At 35.8% G+C, this 17,805-nt stretch overlaps 1 protein-coding gene across 1 annotated transcript; it reads left to right on the top strand.

Moving 5' to 3' along the window:
- The first annotated feature begins 5,655 nt into the window (after window positions 1-5,655).
- LOC135157122 (G-protein coupled receptor GRL101-like) lies at window positions 5,656-16,140 on the top strand. Its single transcript, XM_064111682.1, has 4 exons — window positions 5,656-6,511; window positions 12,503-12,641; window positions 15,053-15,276; window positions 15,985-16,140. Exons 1-4 carry the CDS (start codon window positions 5,705-5,707, stop codon window positions 16,138-16,140), a joined length of 1,326 nt encoding a protein of 441 aa, XP_063967752.1. The 5' UTR covers window positions 5,656-5,704.
- The last annotated feature ends 1,665 nt before the right edge of the window (window positions 16,141-17,805 follow it).

Here is a 17,805-nt window from a genome sequence, read left to right as displayed (position 1 = left end):
GGCTCTGGTCTGCACTGAATATTAAAGTCGTACCTCCGTTAAGGTGGTTGGTGGTAACGACTCTGATATTTCTCTGCTTCCTCTGACCGAATCTCTTTCCCCGTTGGTGTGCCCTGATGTCGAGATCGGAAAGAGTTCTCCATACAGTCTCTGGAATTATTCCTCTATTACTTTTTCCAAACTTGTCTCGAAGGGTGTCCAAGCCAGATTCAATGGCTTCAAGAGATAGATGACACCAAACAGGATTAAATAGTAGCAAAGAAGAACGGTCGCACACTAAGCGTCCATCTCCACTGTCTTCTTTATGATGAACCGATGGTCCAGGATTAGGATTGATGTCACCCGAGACTAATAATCTACATTGAAAAGTGGCACTGGAATTACAATAATAAGCAACCCTAAATTTTGCAAATGCTCTATAAGATTTTATACATTATACATAAGGTGAATTTACTAGAAGGCCACTTTGTAGGCCAAAGACTAGTTCTGGTTGAATACCATAATTACTTAATTCAATGGGTTGTTGCCTTACAAAACATAAAAGCAATACCCCAAAACACAACCTAAGTACATGTAAGTACATTGTACTAGATCACCCAAATGCTATTCACTTTCTAAATACAATAGAATCAGGCACCTAGCTGACTGATCATCAATAGCAATCGGGTTTATACATACATAGTCTTGTACAGTGTGAAATGGCTACTACAACATTGAATCCAAAACTTACATGAAATTAGCAGCACTATTTACTCACAATCCTTTGCATCAAATTCCACAAAAGTTGTCTTACAGCATATACAGACATAGGAAATAATCCTAATACAATATATTTAAGGTGAAACACCACAAACAGTATGAAATAAACAATGTAACTTGGAGAGCAAAAATCCTTATGTGTCAGCCTGTAAGGCGACCAAAATAAAGTATATCAACAGTACTACTAATAGTAACATTACGCAATGTAACTAGGGATTCTACTCCTACTTTATATTACTACTAATATTACTACTACTTGCGTTTAAATGGGGACTGAGGGCACTGGACCCACAAAAGTTCCACGACCAGGAACACATGAGGAAAAGTGGAAAGGAAATGATTAGGAATGAATAATATTAATATCCAAACATTATGTCAGAATCTATCACAATTTTTTTTCACTCGCTTCGCCATCCAAAAATGTTTACTTTTCCCGAGGGAACTCCTACTTTATTTAAATTGTAAATACATCTATTGGTCAAATTATAACAGACAGCGACCAGTGTATTTGCTTGCAATACCATTTATTAGGTAAAAATACTTTGTCAATTTTTGCAAATAAAGAAAAAAAATTCATTCATGACAATGCAATTTTTCAACATCTTTTTTTTTCACAAAAGTTTACGTGAAGTTTTTCTATCCTATGTCCTTATACAGATCTCTTAAAAATTCAAGAATTTCAGATATTGCAAAAGGATCATTTTCAGAAAGTTCAAACGTCTTGTATCTGTAAGTATGCTATCTACTATATGGGCATTCATGTTACAATTCAGATAGTGCTACTTGATATTGGCGCTTATAACCCCCTGACTATTTGAATGACTGAGAATATTAATTTTGTAAATCAAATAAAATCTAGTGTATTTTACTTGTTTCGGTCTCTCAACAGAGTCTTTAAAGGAGTTACTTTTAAAATTAAATACTGATTTGCTACACAGTGTTCACTCGTTTGTTTAAACTTTTTTGTCGGGATTACAGAATAGGGACTTTCCTCTTCTACGACGCATGACGAATTAAAGAACACAGTAAATCTATTTAAAATGCCCGTAAAATGACAATGAACAGCTGGAGGTCTTTGTCGATAATTGGTTAATCGGACCATCAGTTTCGTCCTAAGTCTCGAAGCCGACGAAAAATCTCAGATATGTCGTTAATCCAGAGTACAGGATGAGACTGCTGTATTGATTCACCAATTTTCGACAAAATCGTCTCGGTTGTTCATTGTCATGTACGCCATTTGACAATACATTTTCAATGTTCACAAATCCGCCGTTCATCGTGGAAGCTAAAAAAATTACCTAATGTCGAGCTGCTGACTGATAATAATTCCAACAACTCAGAAACCCTACAACAACCAACTTTTTCGTTTGAAATCAACCAAACCAAATATCTATCCAACTTAATGGATTTTATTCGAAGCTACTGAATATTTGATGTATTTGATTCAATGAAAGTAAAATTTCTATATTCATTTTTAGGTAACCAAATCAAATTTCCATCATGATACATGTACTTTATTTGACGATACCAACATCAAATGTTAGTCAAAATTATTTATTATCGGTATCCCCGGAATAAAACATTTAATTTTCATTCACTTTGATTCTGTTTTTATTTATTGTCAGGGATCTTGCTTTTAATAACATCCATGCGTTACACCACGGCGTATTTAGAGGATTACATCGATTAGTTACTCTGTAAGTTTCCTTTAATCTTATTTTACATCATACTTGATTATCTGCCAAATCATGCTAGTGATTGTGTATGTATTGTTGAATTTTATTTTACTTTATCATGCGAATTTAAAAGCAAGATTTCAGCTATATACTTAATACTGCGTAACATTCGAATGATGTCACTGTTAAACTCTGATCCATAATACTATCCCATGACTCAAACAGCAAGGAAAACATTGCAACAAATTTTCGTAATTGAAATATATGCCATCTTTATCCGGGCAAGTCTCATTTTAATATGCAACGTTTATGTCCAAAAAGGTGGTAATTCCTTTTTTTGGTGAAACCTGAAGTTCACGCGTTAAGAGGACTTTAGACAAGTAATCATCACAGAAGAACGAATACGACGGCTGGCTCTGTATTAGTTTCCATAAATTATAGACACCTTAAATAAAATATTGTAAAATTATACATTAAATTTTCTTGTTGATAACAGATTTTAATTTAATTCTCCATTTTTTTCAGGAATCTTTCTAACAACCCTTTGCAGATGATTGAAATGGGAACTTTTGATAATCTTTCAACCCTTCTAGAGCTGTAAGCATTTTTTATCAAACATTTTAGAAGTAAGGAAGGGTTGCCTGAAATATGTTATAGTGACTCGAATGTACGTGAGTGAATGTGTGCTAGTGTGTGTGTGGGCGTGTGTATGGTGGTGGGACATGAGGCTGGTTCTTTAAGCTTTATAAGGAAAGGATCTTGGTCATATGCTTTGGATTGTAATTCAAGTGTTGACCATTTGTGTGAGTATGTGCGTTTGTGTGTCAGGGAGTGAGAACGTGTGGGTGCATATGTGTGTGGGTGTGTGTGTGCGTTGTATGCGTGTATGAGCGGAGGGGAAGGGGTGGGTGGCCGCGATATTTCAGTTTTTTAAGAATGAGGTTTGTGTCACTGTATTGATTTTTAATTTGGGTGCGTGTGCACGCACGTGTGTGCGTGGGAACCATAGCAAATGCCTTCTTTAAAATCTTACTATAAATTGATTAGTTCTTCATATTTGCATGTAGAAAAAATGATTTATGTACAAAAAATGTTTGGGAAAGTTCAGCTGCAAAGAAAGTTCGGTTATATGTCCTATTTTTTAAAAATTATTATTAGGCCTTCTTTTCCTTCGGAGACTGTGTGTCCTTAATTTTCAGGATTATTATCAATGATTTTCGTTTTTGCTATCGGCATGAAATTTGTTTAAAAAGTAATCTATGTTTCAATTTGCGAATCGAATAACACATAAGAAGGGCATGTGCATGTTTCTTTTTAGGGGGGTATTTAGAAATTATGTGATTTTGTCATAAGAATACCCTATTTGAATATTCACAAACCTGATAAAAAATAGGAGTTAATGAAAAGTTGCCACAACTATAACCTACTTCTTTGCTAGAGGTATAATGAAAAAGATATAAAAACTTAAACGACGCATGGCGTGTTTTCCTTCGACAAGATAGGGTATCCAAACTGTGTTGTACTTGACCAACGTTAGGTGAGTGGGTACCCCATAATTATTTGCATGCACTGAGCGCTGCTGATAAATTGGTAGCTCGAGTTGAAATGGGGTACCATTATTTACCGAATTGTATGCTACAAGATAAGAAATTAATATTTCTAGATCTACTCACCAACACCAGTTCCGGATATGATCCAAAATAAGAACTTGTGTTCACAACTTCAGAAAAGGCTCGTTGAACGTTCGGAGCAAATATCCACCGTATCATTAACCGAGCGAAGGGGTCGGTGAGGGTGCGACAGGTCGCGACTAGAGCTCTAGTTGAGCCGCGGATGATGCCGGTTATCACTGCGAAAGTGAAGTCCAAAGTTATTGCACAAATCACAACAATAAGATAAAACTTGTCGCGTTATTTCGCCGCGAAAAAGAACAAAATGAAGATTATCTATGACATACAGTAAACGGATAACATATTCCACAGAGATGTCCACAGAAGCTAATCCAAGAATATAAAATCCAAAGTAGAAACGTAACACTGTAACTCCAAATATAAAAAAAATACAATAAACCACGAGGTTGGGCGACTTTCTCCTATGTGCGACCACAAAGTTGACTCCTCGAGATCACGAGAAGACATGAGGCTGAAAATGTTCCAAATCAAGCCACGCCTTGAAATAAAATGATTGGTTAAACAAGTTTGCTAACCATAAATCAAAGCTGCCATTCGTCAGTAGTTTGTAAACAAAAACTTGATTGGTTGTTCAGGAAATCGACAAGGCGTGAAAGCTTTGGAATGCGCGTACATGTAAAGTACCACTGTCTGTACGCTTAAATATGCGAACAAGTTAAAGATGAATGCACATTACAAAAATGTAATTTTGTGCGATATATGAAAACTGAAGTTCTTAAAAATTGGCTTTGAGTCATCTGGCAAAATGCGCTATATAAATAAAAGTAAAATATTAATGGTCGTTTAAACTTCTAACCATATGAATAAGTTTTTAAATATGTATTTTCTTTTTTTCAGGGATATTCGAAGCACGTTAATATTTGAAGCAGATGACGCCAGTTTGAGTGCGTTCTCTGGCTTACACACTATAGAGACGTTGTAAGTCTAAACACTTTAACATCAACTAGTTTGAAATCATAAGGCGATGCAAGCACATTATTCATGCAAAGTGGTATTAAGAATTTACATGGGACGGTCGGACTCGCGGCAGGTAGTCTCAGATGATCTATGCAGTTTAAGAAAAATATAAGAATTGGAGTTTAATTGTTGTTAGATATTCTTTTATGTCCTATTTTGGATGGAAACCCAAAGTTCCATTGGTAGTCTCCTAATTGTGATCACGTCAATATCTTCTAGCTTATGCAGAAAAAAGGCGGGAAGACAAATTTTACGTACTATTATTTTGACAGTATATGCTTAGTGGCTGAAACTGAGCTACTAGAAATATGAGGGTTTAAAGATGTGCAAATGTATTTTGTGAGGCTCACACAATATATACATTTGTCAATTTTATCGCATTATTCATATTAACATTTTATCCATGCATTGTGGTGTTCCTTTACCATATTTACCTTCGACTTTCAATCCAAAATCCAGAGAACAGATGAATATTGTTCATATGAAGGTGAAAGATGCAATTGATATTTTTGTAACTTACGCAGGTATGCTGACAAATACCTTTTGTGCTGCCTGGCTGGATTAGGGGATTCCCCCAATTGCAATGCACCACGTGACCAGTTTTCATCTTGCAAAGATCTCATGGCCAACAACATCCTTCGAATCTTCATCTGGATTCTCGGAACCAGTGCTTTCATTGGCAACATCCTCGTCATTGGCTACAGACTGGTCAATTCCGGATGGGGGCGATATACGACAGTTCAATCTAGTATGATCACGAACCTAGCCGTCTCGGACTTCTTGATGGGTCTGTACATGATTACCATAGCGTCAGCCGATGTCTACTACCATGGCGAATATGCTGCCCATGCTGATGACTGGCAGAGTAGTGTCCTCTGCAAGCTTGCTGGAATCACTTCCGTTGTTTCCAGCGAGGCTTCGGTGTTTCTGATCATGGTCATCAGCGTGGATAGGTGTTTTCACGTAGTGCTGCCTTTCAAACCCGAATTCCACCTTTCAGTCCGCGGTGCCCGGGTGGTCGGACTGGTTATCTGGGTAACTGCAGCCTTTCTTGGTATTCTCCCAACTCTTATCCCGTCTTTCGTCGAGGGTCAGTTCTATGGTCAATCCGGAGTCTGTCTGGCTTTGCCGTTGACTGTGGATCGTCCTGCAGGATGGCATTACTCCATCTCCTTGTTCATCGGTCTCAACTTCGCCGCGTTCCTGGTGACTCTCATAAGCTACATAGCCATCTATTGCACATTCCAGCTGTCGAAGCAGCGTTTAGCCGGGAAGAAGAACACGTCAAAGGAGGATATGCGATTGGCTGAAAACCTAAAGTTGGCATCTAAGATGGCGCTGGTTGTTGGTACAGATCTGGTCTGTTGGTTACCGATCATCATCATGGGCTTGATGTCCGCAAGTGGAACTTTGACCATTTCTGCGCAGGTAAGTAGACCTCAGATCTGGGCCCAGTTTCACAAAACTAGTTATAACAGATTTGCAATAACAGTTAAAAGCTACTGAAATCCTTCAATCTCATTGGCTGATTATAAATTAGTTATAGAAATTGTGCATTTGTTATTATTAATAGTAAGTCTTTATGAAACGGAACCCTGATCAGATCATCAGAGGCAGCGGCGTAACAGGGGTCGGTGGCCAGGGGGGGCAAGAGCCAAAAAATTCCCGGTCATATCATGGAACAGGCAATGGCGTCATAAGGCAAAAATTTTGAGGGGGCGATATGGCGTATCGGGCAAAAATATATATATATAAATGCGAGCGAGCGAAGCGAGCGAGCAAAAAATTTTGACATTTTTATTGCAAAAATCAAATTTTGTGATAGATTTTGACATAATGTTAAACAGATGATATCATATTTCAACCTCCTCTCTTTTCCTTTTTTCTCTCTTTTTTTTTGTACGCCCGAGCGAGCGAAGCGAGCGAGATTAAAAAAAATCACCTTTTCATGAGAATCTAACATGAAGATAGATTTTAACGTGATATTCAGAAATATATAATACACTTTCCTTTGGTTGTAGAATTTTGGGGGCCTTGGTCCAAACTCATCCATATAGCAGTGCTTTATGGGTGGGGTCCAGGGCAGAGTCCCGGAACCTCTTGATATTAAAGCCATTTTAAACCTTAACAGATGGCCACTTATTTTAATCAAATTGCGTGTGTATTTGTATAGCTTTCACACAACACATAAATTCAATGCAGTTGTGTATCGTAATCATCCAAATATTGTGAGGGGCACACCATAGCAAATGTGGGAAAATTTGTAAAAAGTCACCAGCGAGCGAAGCGAGCCAGAAAGAAAAATGGCCTGTTAAAATTAAATTCTAATTATGTGATAGATTCTTACATCACAGCAAAGATCATGTCATATATCTCCTTTATTTTCTTTTCCGGCCCTTGGCTGTGGAACCACCCCCCCCCCCGTACGCCAGTGCTTCAACGCCCGCTATAGAACCCATTAAAGGTTACAGATGAAGAGCCCCCACTGCACGGGGTCTTGACTCTTGGACAGAGCCCCCGGTAGCTTTGGAGATTTAGCAAGTTTATGATAGACTTTTATACGAAATTATGCTATATATACCATCCATCTTTCTTCCCGCTCGTTATCTTAAATCCTCGGCAGCCCGGTAGTGTACGACGATATCTTGTCCCTTTTCTTTGTTTTCCAATTTAGATTTTGGCTAATTCCATTCTGCCTTCATTTCCCGCTTTTGTTTATGAGGCGCCGAATGTACCAATATTATATAGAACAATTATTTGTTATATAATCATTATTTATTAAATAATAACTATTATTTATATATAATTTACATTTTATTTGTAAATAACTACTATTATATAAAATATCATTTCTAATTATTTATATATAATTCCAAGTAATACTTCATTATTTGTAAATAATAATAGTTCGACATTCCATTATTTATAAATAATGATTATTTGTTTTTCATTATTTATAAATAATGATTATTTGTTTTTCATTATTTATAAATAATGATTATTTGTTTTTCATTATTTATAAATAATGATAATTGGTTTTTCATTATTTATAAATAATGATTATTTGTTTTTTCATTATTTACAAATAATGATTATTTGTTTTTCATTATTTATAAATAATGATTATTTGTTTTTCATTATTTATAAATAATTTGTTGAGTTTTCCATTATTTATAAATAATGATTATTTGTTAAATAATGAAAACGTCTACTTCATTATTTATAAATAATTTTTTCGAGTGCACCATTATTCTCATTATTTATAAATAATCATTATTTAATGTTCGAGTTTTCCATTATTTATAAATAAAGATTATTTGTTAAATCTACTTCATTATTTATAAATAATAATTTGGTTTCAATATCCCATTAATCATTATTTATAAACAATTTTTACAGTTTGCCATTATATACAAATAATCATTATTTATATACAAATAACCATTATTTATTAAATAATGCCATTATTTATTAAATAATGCCATTATTTATTAAATAATGGAAAACTCCTATAACATGCAAATGTGGGACCGCCCATGATATGAATATTCATGATGCGATTTCCTTTTTCGTGATTTTTCTTCACAAATTTTTGTCCATTTCCTCTTCATAAAGACATTTCTTGAAGCAATTTTCTAGGGATATGGTCTGATTGTAATATTCTTCATTTTCTATATAACTTCGTCTTCGTAGAAATATCAAAAAGTGTAATTTTATACGATTTTTCCTACAGTTCACAATCCCCATAGGCGCGCGTGTACGGTAGGGACAACCGGTGAATCGACGGAGTGCTCTTCATCGAAATACTACGTTGGTTGGTCCCCGGAAGTGGCGGGCGGAATTTAGCCCGAATCCTCGATGGAAGTCGATCAAGTGCATATGAGCTGAGAGAGTGAAATATCAGTGTACTTGTACAGGCCCTTCTACTTTTTATAAATATTTCTTGTTGCTTTTTTTGTTAAGTTAATTTTTCCTGGTGTAGAGATAAGTTTCAGTTCTAATAATGCACTTCAAATACATTTTGGAGTGTCTGTTTGAGGCGTTTGGGGCGATTTCACCCTGGCCCCAAAATGCTCGCAACGACAATACAGGGGCATCATGACCCCTAAATTTTCAAAAACTTATTTTTCTATTGAAAATTATCACAAAATTCACCAAAAGTGTGCACGAAAGCCTTCGTATTTCACTTTTAAAACTCCAAAAAGTGCCCAAATGACAAGCTTGGTCGCTTCGCTGTGTCGCTTTCAACTTGAGAACGTTTACGCGTCTGCTTCGATATATCCCCCCCCCCCCCCTCCTCCGAAAGAAATTCTGTATACGGCCATGCTCTAAAGAGCCTGGCACATTGATTTATGTATACTTTCATTTTCATTATTTTTATCTCATTATCAACATGGCCTAGCTTACGCATAATTTTTTCCAGGGGGGCCGGGGCCGGAGCATGACGCGCGTAAACTTTCTCATAAAAATCTTGAAAAAGCGAAGCGACCAAGCTTGTCATTTGAGCTTGGTCGCGTCGCTGTCTCGCTTTCAAGATTTTTTTGAGAAACTTTACGCGTGTCCTAGCTGCTCCCCCCCCCCCCCCGTAAAAATTCTGTGTAAGGCCATGATGATAATGTGATAAAAATAATGAAAATGAAAAGTACATATAAATCAATGTGCCATATGCTCTTATGAGCATGGCCGTTCACAGAATTTCTTTCGGGGGGTGGGGGCAGACGCGCGTAAACGTTCTCAAGTTGAAAGCGAGACAGCGAAGCGACCAAGCTTGTCATTTGGGCTTGGTCCCGTGGCTGTCTCGCTTTCAAGATTTTTTTGAGAAAGTTTACGCGCGTCATGCTCCGGCCCCGGCCCCCCTGGAAAAAATTATGCGTAAGGCCATGTTGATAATGAGATAAAAATAATGAAAATGAAAGTATACATAAATCAATGTGCCAGGCTCTTTAGAGCATGGCCGTATACAGAATTTCTTTCGGAGGAGGGGGGGGGGGGGATATATCGAAGCAGACGCGTAAACGTTCTCAAGTTGAAAGCGACACAGCGAAGCGACCAAGCTTGTCATTTGGGCACTTTTTGGAGTTTTAAAAGTGAAATACGAAGGCTTTCGTGCACACTTTTGGTGAATTTTGTGATAATTTTCAATAGAAAAATAAGTTTTTGAAAATTTAGGGGTCATGATGCCCCCGTATTGTCGTTGCGAGCATTTTGGGGCCAGGGTGAAATCGCCCCAAACGCCTCAAACAGACACTCCAAAATGTATTTGAAGTGCATTATTAGAACTGAAACTTATCTCTACACCAGGAAAAATTAACTTAACAAAAAAAGCAACAAGAAATATTTATAAAAAGTAGAAGGGCCTGTACAAGTACACTGATATTTCACTCTCTCAGCTCATATGCACTTGATCGACTTCCATCGAGGATTCGGGCTAAATTCCGCCCGCCACTTCCGGGGACCAACCAACGTAGTATTTCGATGAAGAGCACTCCGTCGATTCACCGGTTGTCCCTACCGTACACGCGCGCCTATGGGGATTGTGAACTGTAGGAAAAATCGTATAAAATTACACTTTTTGATATTTCTACGAAGACGAAGTTATATAGAAAATGAAGAATATTACAATCAGACCATATCCCTAGAAAATTGCTTCAAGAAATGTCATTATGAAGAGGAAATGGACAAAAATTTGTGAAGAAAAATCACGAAAAAGGAAATCGCATCATGAATATTCATATCATGGGCGGTCCCACATTTGCATGTTATAGCGAGTTTTCCATTATTTAATAAATAATGGCATTATTTAATAAATAATGGCATTATTTAATAAATAATGGTTATTTGTATATAAATAATGATTATTTGTATATAATGGCAAACTGTAAAAATTGTTTATAAATAATGATTAATGGGATATTGAAACAAAATTATTATTTATAAATAATGAAGTAGATTTAACAAATAATCTTTATTTATAAATAATGGAAAACTCGAACATTAAATAATGATTATTTATAAATAATGAGAATAATGGTGCACTCGAAAAAATTATTTATAAATAATGAAGTAGACGTTTTCATTATTTAACAAATAATCATTATTTATAAATAATGGAAAACTCAACAAATTATTTATAAATAATGAAAAACAAATAATCATTATTTATAAATAATGAAAAACAAATAATCATTATTTGTAAATAATGAAAAAACAAATAATCATTATTTATAAATAATGAAAAACAAATAATCATTATTTATGAATAATGAAAAACAAATAATCATTATTTATAAATAATGAAAAACAAATAATCATTATTTATAAATAATGGAATGTCGAACTATTATTATTTACAAATAATGAAGTATTACTTGGAATTATATATAAATAATTAGAAATGATATTTTATATAATAGTAGTTATTTACAAATAAAATGTAAATTATATATAAATAATAGTTATTATTTAATAAATAATGATTATATAACAAATAATTGTTCTATATAATATTGGTACATTCGGCGCCTCATATTTGTTTGCCTTTTTGTCATCTTTAATTTATTTCCCTGTATTACTGATCAGGCTAATGTATTTGTATATCGGGGAGAATTTATTTTTTCTCAGTTGTTCTTCTTTCCTTCCTTTTCCCGTTTTCCCTTTTGATGTTTTTTTTATAGTTTTCTTTTCTTTTCTTTTCCCTTTCTCTTTCCTTTTCCCCTTCCCCTTTCCTTTTTCCCCTTTCCTCTTTTTTTCTTTCCTTTCCCTTTCCCTTTCTTCCCCCCTTTTTTTTCTTGTTCCCGTTTTTTTTTTCCCGGTGAGCTCCGCCAGGGGGGGCAGCTTGCCCCCCCTGCCCCCCCCCCCGCCTGTTACGCCACTGATCAGAGGCAAGAATAGATTGGGGACTAACCCAAATTACCCGATACTACACATAACATGATGAAAATGAACGTTATCTTCAATACATCAAAACTAGGTAGACCTATTTATTGACAAGGGGTGTATGCAAGAGTGTTATTTAATATGACAATCTTTTAACTGATTGGTGTATAGACTTTTCAGGTATATGTTAGAGTGGCATTCAATATGACAGTCTTTTAACTAATTGGTGTATATCAACTCTTCAGGTATATGCAATAGTGTATGACAGTCTTTGAACTGATTGGTTTATATTTACTTGACAGGCATATGCAAGATTGTTTTTTAGTATGTCAGTCTTTTAAATGATTGGGGTATGTTTACTTTTCAGGAATACGCGGGAGATTTATTCCATACGACTGTCTTTCACTGATAGGTGTAAAAATGCGAGCGTTATTCAATATGGCAGTCTTTTATCTATTTGGTGTATATATACTTTTCAGGTATATGCGAAAGTGTTATTAAAGATTACACTCTTTTAAACTGATTGGTGTATCTTCTTCACAGGTATATGCATGGACAGCAGTGTTCGTGCTCCCAGTCAATTCATCCCTCAATCCGTACCTCTACACCCTCGCATCAATACGCCAAAGGAGACGTAAGTCCGCGGCTAGTCGAAGTATGAAATATGAAGACAAGACCATGGGTAAGTACGACCCCCTCTCTCTCTCTCTCTCTCTCTCTCTCTCTCTTTCTGTCTTTCTCTCTTCCCCTCTCTTTCTCTTTCTTTCTACAGACGTTCACTTCTTACCATTGGGGAGTTTTCGCAACACGACGCAGATGCTTTCTGGAACGTAGAGAATCTATTGTCAAAAAGCCTCTCATGACAAAGCAGTCTTTGTCGAAAATCGATGCATCAAAACAGCAGTTTCGTCCGTGACTCTGGACAAATTACATATTTGCAATTTCTCGTCAGCTTCGAAACTTACAATGATCGGCTCTCCCGGCTGCGAAATTATTTTTCCCACCGAGTTCTGGACCAACATATGAATATTCATAACTTGCGTCTTCGGATTAAGAGTACGCATGCGCGTGGACTTTGCCACGACCAGTGCCGGTCGTAAGCATTCACGTTGCTCAGAATGAATTAGCATCGTCAAATTACCGGTACCCTTACATAGTTACGTAGACCATATCTATATCCAATTCTTAAACACTTATCAAACTAGCTGCCATTAATGACAAGACATGTGCTAGGGTAGGGCTCGCTTAGGCTAGCGCATTAACTTTACCTCAAATCTGGACCTGTCTAATGCCTAGTACTAATCAGTGTTGTAGTGCCTTAATGATGCTCGGCCTTGGCCTTAAGGCGCATTAAGGCCTACTTTTTCAAAGCCTTTGCCTTGAACATTCAAGCCTTGGCCTTGAGGATTTGAGCCTTGAAATTTCAAGGCATTTTCAAGGCTTTGTGTACTTTCATTTGTTTTAAATAAGTAATTACAAATGTTTCAATTTATTGTTTTTTATATTTATTGACATTAATGGTCAATACTCCCAGTTACCAGTAGTAGCAGCAGTAGTAAGTGTACTAACAGTGTCATCTATTGTAATTGTCACCATTATCAAGATTTTTCAAACAAAGAATACATCAGTTATGAAAAATAGCACTATGTATTGGTAATGTGTTGTAATCGTGACTAATGCCAGTAAATAATAATGATCATGATCAAGATAATAGTGCTTTGATGACAAGAATAAGTTTGACATCTGACTGCAATTTTGACAACAATTTTCATACTTTAAACATAGCTAACTCTAAAGAACGATAACAAGGTTGATTTCTATTCTAATAGGATTTTTCTTTTATTATTTTCTTTGGCCAACAAGAATGTTTAAGTCTTAATGATATTCTAAAAAGATTTGGTAAACTTGAACACAGTCTTCAATTTTGTCATATCCATATTTTTTTTTTTTTTTGGGGGGGGGGCTTGTCACATTTTTTCGCGGACGAAATATCCTCAAAAAAAAATGTGCCCCCTTTTGGAAAATCCTAGGTACGCCAGTGCGTGCATGGAATGTATTCTAACGTCAGGAACAAATTAACGTCAGTGATCTTAATCCCCGTCTTCACCCCAAATTAAGGATTTCTTAGCTGAAAAAATTGACAAAAAAAGAGAGAAGATCTTCACGTTCAAAAGAGGGGACGTCCCCTGGATCAGTTGTGACTCGTCATGGGGGCAGTCTGCTCCCCCCCCCCCCCCCTTTGGTATACCTAGTGGTTCCATGCTGATACAGCGTAGATCAGAGTCTAGATCTATAGAGACTAGACTAGAACTAAGATATTTTTTTTAGATCTACAACTGGTTCTGTATACGGACTAGACATATTAAACCATGGTAAATAAGCTAATATTGGTCCAAACCTATAATCAAACGTAAAATTCGGAATTAACCAGTTCGAAGTTAACCATGCAATTAGTCGGCTATTCCTATTATTAGGCATTAGACAGGTCCAGATTTGAGGTAAAGTTAATGCGCTAGCCTAAGCGAGCCCTACCCTAGCACATGTCTTGCCATTAATGGCAGCTAGTTTGATTAAGTGTTTAAGAATTGGATATAGATATAAGCCTAGTATAAGGTCTACGTAACTATGTAAGGGTACCGGTAATTTGACGATGCTAATTCAGTGGCAAAGTCCACGCGCATGCGTACTCTTAATCCGAAGACGCAAGTCATGAATATTCATATGTTGGTCCAGAACTCGGTGGGAAAAATAATTTCGCCTCCCGGCTGTCACCTATTTTCGACAAAGACCTCTCAGCTATTCATTGTATTTTGACAGACATTTTTCAATAGATATACTATGTTGTAGAATCTGTCTCCGATGCATTTGCGAAAATTCACTATTCTTCCGGGTCACGGCCTTATGCTACAGTGCGTCACACGTACGAACTGGACTCCAAACCGACCAAATCTGTTACGTCATTTCGATTGGCACAATCTGTCAGTTTGGATTCGGTTTCGTTGGTGCGACTGTTCAGCCAGTTCTCACTCAGGATTTACTCTCAAAGTTAGTTATACTTAATACTATATTCAATGGTTCATCGCTCTGTTACAGAAGGTAGTATCTTTGACGACACCTCAATCATATCTGCATTCACGTCCTTGCCCGACCCTTCACCAGAACGGCTTGGGGAATGGATGAAACTTAACAGACGCCCTCTCGGACGCTTAGAAGCCAATGCGATTCAACGTGACGTCACAAAAGCAGTGGAAAGATTGAAGGAATCGGGGCTGTGGAATGACGTCACACTCAACATGAACCGAATTGCAGTCCAAACAGTCAGTTATATTTTAATTATTTCTTATTCATTTTCCCCCAATTCATTAATTTATGTACATGTTACAGTGAAGTATTATCACTCGATTACTAATATTTGTTGTATTTTCATTTTGTAATGAAAATTCCACCCAATTTATCTTTGGGCTACTATGAGCTTTTTTAATAAGAAAATCATTTTCAAATCAAATGAATAGGGCCCGTCGGGAACTAACTGAAAATCCCCACGGGTAATTTTAAGATAAATAAATACAAGGAATATACCCATTTATGCATTTTGAAAATTTTCATTGATGTGCACAGAATCTGCACATTTTTAGAAATGAAATGTTTAGAATTATTCAAACTTACATTGATTTTTACATTAATAAATCTTTATAAATCTGGTCGTGCTATGCATCCCTTTTCTCTTTTTATTTCGTCAATCAGTGCTAAAGATCAAGTAATTGATTTAACGGGGATTCATGTTTATTTTGTGAAGATAATTCGCAGAACACATCAATGTTTTTTTTTTCTTTTTGTACACCAGAATTACAACAGCTTCACCTCTTGGTCCCGGTATTAAGACTCTCAAAAAGATTAGTAGTAATAATGAAAGTTATTCACTAGTATTCTATTACAAAGAAAACAGTATATATATTTCATTCTTGTTAACCAAGTATAAAATTGATTTTGATTTTAAAAAATATAGTTTTTTCCCCTTTCCTCAGGATAGCGGTGGAAAAATCGTACACGCCTTTATTGTGCTCGACTCACCTTTGACCTTTCTTGAATCACGTGATGATGATCAGGTGACCAACTTGAGCAATGACGAAAACACAGACATCGTCCTCAATATGATTGCGCGGGTAAATACACCAAAATGAAATTGAATACGATTATGTTTTTTTTTTTAAGTATCGTATTTTTGAAGAGATTCTTTCCCATATTGTTTACCTTTCTTGAATCACGTGATGATGATACTTATCATATGAAACATCATTGTAACGATTCTACTGGTCGGGGACAGGTCTGGGTTTGCCTGTGAAAGGTTGGGGTGGTGTTATCAGATTATATTGCCGTGATTACTTAACTAGTTCGAACTGAATTTCATTTTTTTTTCATGATATAATTGTTTACAGTAATTTATTGTCATATTTCAGTAGCTAAGTAATCTCATTTCTTCAATGTCTTAACATAATTATTTACAGTATTTTTTATTATATTTTAGTAGCTTAGTTCAAATATTTATATGTATTTTGCATCATGATATTATTGAAACTTTATATGTTTTTATCCCTGTTAAATCAGGACATTGATGTAAAACAGCAATTCAGCTGATCTTTTTATCCTGAATAAATATTTTCTAATAAATAAATAAATAAAATATTCAGTCGCTGCAACTTGGTGAAGATTCAACTTTCATTTGTAACATGTGTGTAAGATTTTATTTCACTTTGCCTCAAACAAATCAATGTAGAAATGAAAAAAAAATACTTGTTACTAAGTGAATATGTAATCAACTGAAAATGAAAGAAAGAAACCACAAATTTCTAAGTACACTGTAGATGTGCTGCAAATTTATTCCATTGTGTTAAAAACTTCAATTTAAATAAATATTTAGGAAGACATGATTTATTTATTTTAATCTAGTCATCTATTTTGCACTGTTCTATCGGCTTATTATAATCACTCGGGTCGCGTTCGCGTTCGAAATCACTCGGGTCGCGTTCGAAATCACTCGGGTTTTGGATTTTTGGCGATTTTTTTTTTTATTTCGATGCGATATTTTTCTAACGGTGTCTTCAATGGGACAAACACGCTGGGCAAATAAAATGAAATTGAAATTCTAGTTTCGTTTTAAGCCAGCAAATGCCTTAAATAAAATGCATCATCTTAAAGGCGCAAGTGCAATTAAAATGTAATAGAAGTCGCAAGCACGCGCGATGATTCGGAACATGTTATTAAAATGCTGTGGGGAAGTAACGTTTTCAAATCAATTTATCACTATCTTCAGAAATTAACTTTTGATAACCAAGAACAAATATAAAAGAAGCGGGGTCCGCTATCACCACGAGGTTGAAGATAAGTGTCTATCATCATAAAGGAGGTAAGAGAGTAGTGCAGTGATGTCCGTCGGTAATACGACCTTTAAAAGTTCACGGCGGCGTCCGCTATCACCACGAGGTTGAAGAGAAGATATCTATCCTCGTAAACATCGTCAGAGATAATACTGCGTCTTTCTTTCTGATTAATGCGACCTCTAAATAGCTAGCACCTCAAAAAAATCTTGAAATATGTTTTGAACGACCACGCACTGTAACTAGATCTACGCCGATATTTTATATCCGATTTTTCCTTCAAGGGGCATGATCGAAGATTGGCAGGTGATCGCGCCGATTGTGGTAAAATCGGGTAAAATCGGGAGCCGATTTTAAAATCGGTTAATTAGAACAGGTACAATTACGATTTTAAAATTAATTTAAAATCGATCTAAGATCAATTTTAGATCAGTTTTAGTATTAGTTTTTAAAAGCCCATTCACATTTTTA

This window comes from Lytechinus pictus, chromosome 16 (assembly GCF_037042905.1).
Source record: "Lytechinus pictus isolate F3 Inbred chromosome 16, Lp3.0, whole genome shotgun sequence".
In the NCBI taxonomy this organism is placed as follows: domain Eukaryota; kingdom Metazoa; phylum Echinodermata; class Echinoidea; order Temnopleuroida; family Toxopneustidae; genus Lytechinus; species Lytechinus pictus.
Note: the sequence above shows the minus strand (reverse complement) of the source record. Positions and strands in the feature narration are given on the sequence as shown.